This window comes from Dipodomys ordii, unplaced genomic scaffold, assembly GCF_000151885.1.
Source record: "Dipodomys ordii isolate 6190 unplaced genomic scaffold, Dord_2.0 Scaffold116, whole genome shotgun sequence".
NCBI classification, from domain to species: domain Eukaryota; kingdom Metazoa; phylum Chordata; class Mammalia; order Rodentia; family Heteromyidae; genus Dipodomys; species Dipodomys ordii.
The window spans coordinates 2729520-2739500 of NW_012267332.1; the positions used below are offsets into that span (position 1 = coordinate 2729520).

The window sequence follows — 9981 nt, forward strand, 5'->3', positions numbered from 1 at the left end:
TTTCTTTTTGCTTATGTGGTGCTGAGGAATCGAACCCAGGGCCTCATGCATGCAAGGCAAGCGCTCTACCACTGAGCCATCTTCCCAGCCCTGGAGTATTTTTTAAATTAATTAATTTTTGCCAGTCTTGGGGCTTGGTCCTGGGCATGGTCCCTGAGCTTCTGTTTGCTCAAGGCTGGCACTCTGCCAGTTGAGCCACAGCACTACTTCTGGCTTTTTCTTGTGATTAATTGGAAATAAGAGTCTCATGGCCTTTCCTGCCTGGGCTGGCTTGGAACCATGATCTTTAGATCTTAGCCTCCTGAGTAGCTAGTGTTACAGGTGTAAACCACCAGCACCTGGCAGGAGTATTAATTGTAATCTTTAGAGAGAATTTTAAAGGTTAAAAAAAAAGTTTGAAATGTACATGGTAAATGGTTAATTTCTTTATCCTTTAGCTAATTTTATAAATTAAAGCACATTTCCAAGAATTACACAAAGATAATCATTGCATTTTGTAAATAATAGTGATATAATTAGTACTAATTCAAGACATTACATAGAAACCTGTGAAGCAGTAGCATCATTTCATTATGTGTGCTGGGCTCATGTACATGCAACTATCTGAACAGCCTGCAAATAGAGAAAGAACCATGAACTCACTAAAATAATAATGAGTGATCTTTTCCCCTAGCTTCTGCATTTGTGAACTTTTCAAATTTTCAACAATGATGACATACTAATTTTAATTTAATGATGATGAGAAGGTAAGATACATTTATTTAGACTGTAGAACACCAGTAGAAAAAAGGTCACAGACATTTCAATAATAGATAATGGATAATACACAGAAAAATAAAATCTCAGTAATTTCTTAGTTTTTAATTTTTTTGTATTTCATAAAATGCATTTTATTTATTTATTCTTTATTTTTTGGGTCCAGTCGTGGGGCCTGAACTCTGGGCTTGGGCGCTGTCCCTCAGCTCTTCAGCTCAAGGCTAGTGCTCTACCATTTGAGCCACAGCGCCACTTCCAGCTTTCTTCTTTTTTGCTTATGTGGTGCTGAGGAATTGAACCCAGGGCCTCATGCATGCAAGGCAAGGGATCTACCGCTGAGCCACCTTCCCAGCCCTATAAAATTCATTTTATTAGGGATGAGCAGAGCATATACTGTGATTCATACTTAATGAAAATACATTAAAAAAGTAAATGGCAGCTGGGTACTGGTGGCTCATGCCACTAGCTACTCAGGAGGCTGACCTCTGAGGATCATGGTTTGAATCTGGGTAGGAAAGTCTCAGATTCTGATCTCCAGAAGTGGAGTTGTGGCTGAAGTGGTAGAGCACTAGCTTTGAGCAAAAGGAGCTCAGGGACAGCTCCCAGGTCCAGAGTTCAAGCCCCAGGACTGGCAAAACACAAAAAACAAAACAAAACAAAAAACAACCAGAGCCACACTTCATTGGAATTAATAAAGTAATTCAAGGCTGAAGCACTTTTGAGAATGGTATGACAATTGTATATTGGAACTTTTTAACAGATGTGAGCAAGGTTGTATATTTTAGAAGAATAAGAAAGATGTACCAACCTCTTTTCACCACCCCCCTCTCCTGTCTTTCAGGGAAAAAAAAATGGTGATATGAATGACAATAAACAAAATAACGTAGCCTGTATGGTGATGCATGCCTGTAATCCTAGCAGACAGGAGGCTAAAGAAGGAGAATTAGGAGTTGGAGGTCAGTATCTGCTATATAGTAAGACCATCTATACAAACACTAAGCTTACTGTTTATTTGGTAGGTAGGCACTGTAAAGCACTTTATCTGAATTTCTGTGCTTAATAATTGGGAAAGAGGTTCAATAATGGCCATTTAAAAAACTTACAATGGTGTTAAACAGAAAAAAATCCCTACTTAAACTCAAGTGGAGCTAAGCAAGCTCTGTAGCTCTGAATGCTTTGGGTGGTTAATGCCCTCTGGTGGCCATTATAGGAAATTATGAATTTAATATATTAAATAAATACAAATGCCTATTGGAGAGTTGCTAAGCAATGTTGTCCTGGGAACCTAAAGTCCTGGGTGTGTCCAGTGAAGTGTGATCATCTTTGTTATTGTTAAATACCCACTTCTGCTGGAAAAGAGCCAGTGAATTCAGAGCTATTGATATGTCAGAATTCAATACAGAATGGGTCTGGAACATAGAAATTGGTGAGTATTAACCTGGGCAGACAGTCACTGTCTATTTTTCATTTAAACATGAGGAAAGAGCTAAACTCTTAACTCATAGTAGCCAACACTAAAGACATGAAAGGAATTTAGTCTATGTAAAATTGGAAGTTTCAGAAGTAATTTTTTAAAATATAGAAATTGGATCGTTGCCGCGGACCGGGTTCTGTCGGGACGACGGAGGACACCTAGGGGAGGAACCTGGAATAGGATGGGGAGATGGCAAACAGACAACTCACACACAAGAGGAGTGGATGCTGAGTGCTGAGTGCGATTTAATGCAGAGGATAGCAAACTTTTATAACAGAAGTCTCCAAGAGAAAGGGCAAAAGGTTACACAATCTTGCTGCAGGGCTTCATTCTTGGGTGGTCACCAGCTGGTCACCTGATAGGCACTTGTCTCCAGCTTATCTCTAAGGAATACAATGGGTTAGGGTTTCGATGTTTGTCACCAATTAACCATTACCTATCTTTATAGAGGCCTTAACTTTCCCAAATAGATCTTTCCTGTTTCTTCTTTAATAGTAAACCTCAAGGAGACCTGGATCTAGCAATTCTCCAGGTCTAGCAAGTCTCTTAGTAAATAGCAGGAAATTCTTTCTCCTAAATAGTTATCTCAGCAATTGCCATCCATTCTTTCTGTTCTAACTGAGCCTACAGCTTCTTGTAAATCCCTTACAAACAATTCCTTCTGCTGAAGTGACTTTGTGAAACCCCCAATACTTTTATATTTACTTATAACTTGTCTACTAAACTCCATAAGAGGGGTTTCAGGGTAGCACTTAACTCTGGTGAGTTAGTCATATTTTTAAGACACTACTCATCAGATATTGGAGTCGTCAACACTCTTCAGAAAGAGCTTTGTATAAGGGAATGCTGACAATGAGCAAGTACAAAGAGCAGTAGAAGCAGTAAAAGATTAATAGGCACTCTTATGAGGGAAAGAAAGGCAGAAACACATCTTTTCCAGGGGGTTTGCCAGCCTTTTCCCAGGAGTAGGCCTCTTAGAAGCCCTATTCTCCGAGGTAAACTTCGGTGAAGTCCCAAAACTTGGAGATAGGTTTCTGTAAAGCCCCATTCTCTGAGGTAGACTTTGGTGAAGTCCCAAAACTCAGAGATAGGTCTCTGAAGCCCCTATCATGGTCTGATAGATGGTTTCCCATGTTAAGCAGACTCTACTGGAGTCGGCGTGGCAGATCGTATTTTATCAAATTGTAAAGAACTGGAGTTTGGTAAATAGGAACTGTGCCACATGAGCCACAGCCCATGTGGCTTTACCTTTTAAAAGATTTTAACAAAGGGAGAAGTCAGCACTGGCCAAGATGAAGAAAAACACCTTCCCTTTTAGAATACCTCAGTCATTTGTGGAACACGGAAATTTTATTTCAGTACTAGAGGAATTAGAGTAGGATCTCAGGCTTACTAGGTTGGTGTACTACCGCAGTGCCATGCCTCTAGTCCCAATTTTTGTTGGTTATTTTTAGGATAGTCTCTCCTGCCACATAAGCCACTGCATGAGCAGCAGCCTGCTTACTTTAGGTTTCTTGTTGCTGGAATTACAGGTATACATCATTGTGTCCAGCTTTTCTCTGTGGAGATGAAGTCTGATGGACTTTTCTAGTCCAGACTGGTCTGTAACTGAGGTCTTCCCAATCTCAGCCTCCCAGTTAGTTTAGGATTACATGCAAGAGCCATTGGCACCTGTCATATTATCATTATCATTGCCATTATCATCATTATTATTATTGCAGACTACTGTTGTTGTTGTTATTTTGTGCCTATTCTGAGGCTTGAACTCAGGGCCTGGGCTCTGTCCCTGAGCTTTTTTGCTCAATGCTATTGTCCTACTAGTTGAATCATAGCTCCACTTCCAGCTTTTTGGTGGTTAATTGGAGGCAAGAGTTTCTCCAGTTTGTCTGCCTGAGCTTGCTTGAACCATGATCCTCAGATCTCAGCCTCTTGTGTAGCTAGGATCATAGGCATGAGCCACTGGTATCTGGCTCAAATGTATATATATATATATATATATATATATACACACACGCACATACACACATATATGTGTATGTATACGTATATATATGTGTATGTATATATGTATATAATTATTTTTGTGCCAGTCCTGGGGCTTGAACTCAGACCTGGACATGGTTTCTGACAGTTTTCTTTGCTCAGGGCTAGCACTCTACCACTTGAGCCACACTTTTTTTTTTTTAAATGCTTACTTGGAGTTAAGAGTCTCATGGACTTTTCTGCCCAAGCTTGGGTTCAAACCACAATCCTCAGACTCAGATGTCAGCAACCTGAGTAGCCAGGATTATAGGCATGAGCCTGGTGCCTGGCTAGGATTTTATTTATTTTTGTTGGTTGTGGGGCTTGAACTCTGGGCCTGGGCACTGTCCCTGAGCTCTTCAGCTTAAGGCAAGTGCTGTACCACTTGAGCCACAGTGCCACTTCTGGTTTTCTGGTGGTTAAATGGAGATAAGAGTCTCATAGACTTTCTTGCCTGGGCTGGCTGGCTTTGAACCACGATCCTCAGATCTCAGCCACCTGAGTAACTAGGATTACTACAGGTGTGAGCCACCAGTGCCCTGCCCTGCCCTTCTGGTCTTTTTATTTTCCAGCCCAGCCTCCATGAGGGGATCAGCTCTCTACTCCACACCCCTGCCTTGTGCTGTGTGCCACAGGCCCAAATACACTGACTATGAGGTGAAACCTCTGAGACCATGAGTCAAAAATAAACTTTTCAGTTGACTCTCAGTATTTGTCACACTGATAGAAAGCTAGTAAGTACACCAGGTGTTCCCTGTCTTATAAATATGCTCAGTTACATCTTACAGTTTTTGGAAGGGTGAAGATAATTTTCTAGGAGAAGTGCTGCTAAACACACCTTTCTTGTGTTTTTGTGTTTGTTTTTTTTGTGTGTGGCTTTTTTTGGGGGGGTGGGGTGGGGTGTTCTAGGGCTTTAACTCAGGGCCTGGGTGCCATCATTGAGCTTTCATGCTCAAGTCTAGCACTCTACCACTTGAGCCACAGCTCCACTTTTCATTTCATTCAATTATTTATTTATGGTAGTTAATTGTAGATAAGAGTTTCACAAACTTTTCTCCTATTCTTTTTTTTTTTTTTTTGGGTCCCGGTTGTGGGGCCTGAACTCTGTCCCTCAGCTCTTCAGCTCAGCTCTACCACTTGAGCCACAGCGCCACTTCTGGCTTTTTTCTTTTTGCTTATGTGGTGCTGAGGAATCGAACCCAGGGACTCATGCATGCAAGGCAAGCGCTCTACCACTGAGCCACCTTCCCAGCCCGCATCTACACTTCTTAATAGCCACAAAATATTCTGTACCATGGAATACTTCAGTTGAATTCAGACATTTCTCATTTCCTGCTTTTTTGTTGTTACTATTAAAAATATTACAATGAACATTCCTTTTTTGGGGGTGGTGGACATGGGGCTTTAAACTCAGGCCCTGGGCACTGTTCCTAAGCTTTTGTGCTTAAGGCTAGTTCTCTACTACTTGAGTCACTCCTCTCTTACCAGCTTTTTTATTCCTGTTTCTTTGGGTTAAATTTCCAGATTTTCAAGTGGAAGAGTGTCTATAGTTTCACAATACAACATTCTTAGATTACTTTCCACACACAAAATTGACAATGCTTATTTTCTCCTTCAGAGTAAAATAATTACCACACTTGAAAGTTTTTGCAGCCAGGTGCCGGTGGCTCACTCCTGTAATCCTAGCTACTCAGGAGGCTGAGATCTGAGGATGACAGTTCAAAGCCAGCCTGGGCTGGCTCCAATAAACCACCAGAAAACCGGAAGTGGTACTGTGGCTCAAGTGGTAGGGCACTAGCCTTGAGCTGAAGAGTGCAAGGACAGTGCCCAGGCCCAGAGTTAAAGCCCCATGACTTACAAAAAAAAAAAAAAAAGTTCTTGCCAAATTATGGGTAAGAAAGGAGATCTTATTTTAGCTTTATTTTGCATTTTTCTGTTAGTGAGAATTAGTGCTGTTTCTGGGCATTTTGAATTTGTTAATGTGTGAAGTGGCTGTTCATACCTTTTGTACATTTAAAAAAATTGAGCTGCCTTTTAAAAAAACTTGTAAGATCTCTAGGTAGTGTACAAATTATCCCTGTGTCTGTTAAAGGCATTGTAAATCTTTCTGCAAAACATTTACTCTTTGACTTTGCTTACGGCATTTTTTTTATGCGACAAGAAAACTTTAATTGTACATAGCAGAAGTATAAGCATATATTTCAGGAAAATTTTATTACACAAATATCATTTGCACACAAGTTGATAAAACAAAATTAATGGCTTAATGGTGCAAAATGCAATTCTAAACATGGAGAGCATGCGTCAGCCCTTGCGCCCACCCCGCCTTTGGCACTGTGCTGCAGCTGTTTACCCAGCACGCAGGACTGTCAGGCCAGCATCAGATGTTCTTCCTGTTCTTCCATCTACATAGATTGCATATACTTATTTAGTAGGTCTTCCTCCTTTTTTCCTTCATGTAGGATTCAGAGTCATTTGAAGAAATTGGCTGCATGTACAGTCTGCCTGATCTTCTGAAAATCTTCATTGATTTACATCTTGTTTTGGACACATGTCCATTTTTTAACCCCTCTTTGTTCCTCAGGGAGCGCCAAAGGGAATGCTGTAGGCTCCCTTGGGGTGCAGCCTGGGTGCAGGACAAGCCCTTCGCCAGTTGAAGGTGCCCTGTGGTGGCAGCGGAAGGCTGTTTCTGTGAGCAGTGGCAGCAGAGTGCGCCTGGCTCCTGTGAGCTGTAATGAATCACTTGCATGTACTGCCTTTTCATCAGCATCCGCAGATAGCTGGAGTTGCAGATCTTCGTGATGCTATAGAGGTAACGCTTCTGGCTCACAGTGAGGTATGGATGCTTTAGGAAGCAGGTGTCCACCAGCGCCTTGGGGATGTGAATGGTCTGCAGGAGGGGCGTCCTCCATAACTCATGCAGCATGGCCATATGTGAGCTCATCTTGTGTCTATCTTTAATTCTTTCTGTACTTTTGGCATTCTGGTAATATGAATGTTCAGCTGATCGGCGGCTGCCACTCTCGGTCTTGGCCCCCAGGGGCCCCTCAGCCTGGCCCGGCATCGCCTTGCACCCGGTGCCGGTGCAGGGCTCCTACAGCATTTTTTTGTCATTTCAAAATATTAATTTAGCTAGATGTTGGTGTTTCATGCCTTTCATCCTAGTTACTCAGGATGCTGAGATCTGAGGATAACAGTTTGAAGCCAGTCTGGCCAGGAAAGTCCATGAGATTATCTCGAAAAAGTGGTGTTGTATCTGAAAGTGGTAGAGCACTAGCCTTGGGCAAGAAAGCTCTAAGAATGTCTAAGCCCTGCATTCAAATCCAGGACTGACAATAAATAAATAAATAAATAAATAGTGTTTATATAGTTGAGTATGTGATTTTTTTCCTGTCATAAATTATAGACTTGTATAAGAATTTCTTCAACTCTTAAGTTACACATAATTTCCTACATTTTTCAAAGTGATTTTAATTCCATTTTTCAGTCTTGAGATAATTGTAGTTTATATGCAGTTTTGTGGACTTATGTATCCTTCAGATCCTAACATCTTAAACCATCATATAATTTTACCATCATTTCATAAATCAGGTAAAAAATACATTTCTTTTTGGACAATGTCACATCCTCCCCTGTCTGTGTACCCCATGTTTGGGTGGGTTCTTTGTTTGTTTGTTTTTATTTTTGTTTTTGCCAGTCCTGGGGCTTGAACTCAGGGCCTTGGCACTGTCCTTGAGCTTCTTTTGCTCTACCACTTGAGCCACAATGTCACTTCTGGCTTTTTCTGTGTATGTGGTACTGAGGAATTGAAGCCAGGGCTTCATGAATGCTAGACAAGCACTCTACCACTAAGCCACGTTCCCATCCCCCCCCCCACATTTAGTTTGTATGAGAAAGTGATAAATAATTTTATAGAGTTGGATATTTTACATTCCCACCAGAAGTGCAGGAATGATCCAGATCTCCACATTCCTAGAAACATTAGTGTTATCACTATTTTTATGTTAGCCATCCCATTTTTTATGTACCATTGTCCCAACCCGCAGGACTTCAACGAGGGCAATGAACCTAAGCGAGAAGGAATGAAGGGACAAGAGACACGAAGAAGGACAGCAAGACAAGGATTCTGATCAAGCTGCCAAATTTTATTTTTCACACAAGGGTATTTATATGCTTGGACTTAGGGCGTGGTGCAAAGGTGGTCCTTAGTAGATTTAGGGCGGGGTGAAAAGGTGGTCCTTAGTAGCTGCAGGGTGTTTACTTTAGGGCGTGGTGAAAAGGGGGGATTCTGTAAACTCAGCCTCAGGTTGTTCCAGTGAGATAGTTAAGCTTATTAAGTTTGTGAGACTTAACTTTTGGCTCCCAACATACCATAGAATTAATCATTTTAATGTGTGAAACCAGAAATCCAGTACTCATTCCTGCTTCTGTAAGTCTCTGACAATTGGGGACTTATTTTTCGATATTTCATGTGCATTGAATTGTGTAATATATAACGTTTAATATTTGGCTTCTTTCACTTAACAAGAGTTTTGAGGTTCATCCATGTTACAGTAGCTCATCTCTGTCATAGTGACCTTCTAATATATATTTCAGTTGTGCAGTATTGCTTAACAAGTAAGACTGAGTAAGAACTAGCTTTTTTTTTTTTTTTTTGTCTTTTCTTTTTTGGTACTGGGGATCGAACCCAGGACGTTGCGCTTGCTAGGCAAGCGCTTTGCCACTGAGCTACATCCCAGCCCAAGAACTAGCTTTTAAAAATGGATTTCTTGTGGGTGACAGTGGCTCACGCCTGTAATCCTATCCACTCCGGAGCTTGAGATCTGACAGGAAAATCTGTGAGACTCTTATCTCCAGTTAACCACCAGAAAACTGGAAGTGGCGCTGTGGTTCAAGTGGTAGAGCACGAGCCTTGAGCTGAAGAACACCCAGGCCCAGATTTCAAGCCCCATGACCAATCCCCCCAAAAATGGATTTCTCAGTCAGATGGTGGGCTGACACCTAGCCAAACAAGCTCAGAGAGTGAAAGGCCCTGAGTTTAAATTCCAATACCAGCAAAAAATAAATAAATAAAAATCTATTTCTCTGTTATTTTCCTATTTACAGTTTTAGTGACTTCTGGTCTTTTATCTTCTTTTTTCTTTGTATTTATTTGTCTGTTTTCCTAGTGTCTTTTTTATATTGTATTTTAAATTGCTATCAGTAATTTTATTTATTTTGATCATGGGGCTTGAACTCTGGGCTAGGGCACTGTCCCTCAGCTCTTCAGCTCAAGGTGAGCGCTCTACCACTTGAGCCACTTCACCACTTCTGATTTTCTGGTGGTTTATTGGAGATAAGAGTCTTATGGACTTTCCTGCCCAGGCTGGCTTTGAACTGCGATCCTCAGATCTCAGCCCCCTAAGCAGCTAGGATTACAAGTGTGAGCCACTAGCACTCGGCTGCTATCAATAATTTGAGAGGATTTCATTGTGGTAATTCTATACAGGCATACAATATACTTTGAACATATTCCCTTCATTTTATTTCCATTCCTCCCTTCTCCTCCTTTTTTCAAAGTCTTTAATAGATTTTATTACTTTACCTTCTTTTTTTTTTTGGGGGGGGTCCGATCGTGGGCCTGAACTCTGGACCTGGGCGCTGTCCCTCAGCTCTTCAGCTCAAGGCTAGTGCTCTACCACTTGAGCCACAGCACCACTTCCGGCTTTTTTCTTTTTGCTTATGTGGTG

General features: G+C 41.3%; 1 protein-coding gene across 1 annotated transcript; it reads right to left on the minus strand.

The window, feature by feature from the left end:
- Window positions 1-6680: 6680 nt before the first annotated feature.
- Window positions 6681-7316, minus strand: Fam216a (family with sequence similarity 216, member A). The gene has a single exon (XM_013028905.1). The coding sequence runs from the start codon at window positions 7314-7316 to the stop codon at window positions 6681-6683; it is 636 nt and encodes a 211-aa protein (XP_012884359.1).
- Window positions 7317-9981: the final 2665 nt, after the last annotated feature.

What these genes read in the sequence shown, in the direction of transcription:
- Fam216a (XM_013028905.1), bottom strand. Translation starts at nt 7,316, where the DNA reads ATGCCGGGCCAGGCTGAGGGGCCCCTGGGGGCCAAGACCGAGAGTGGC.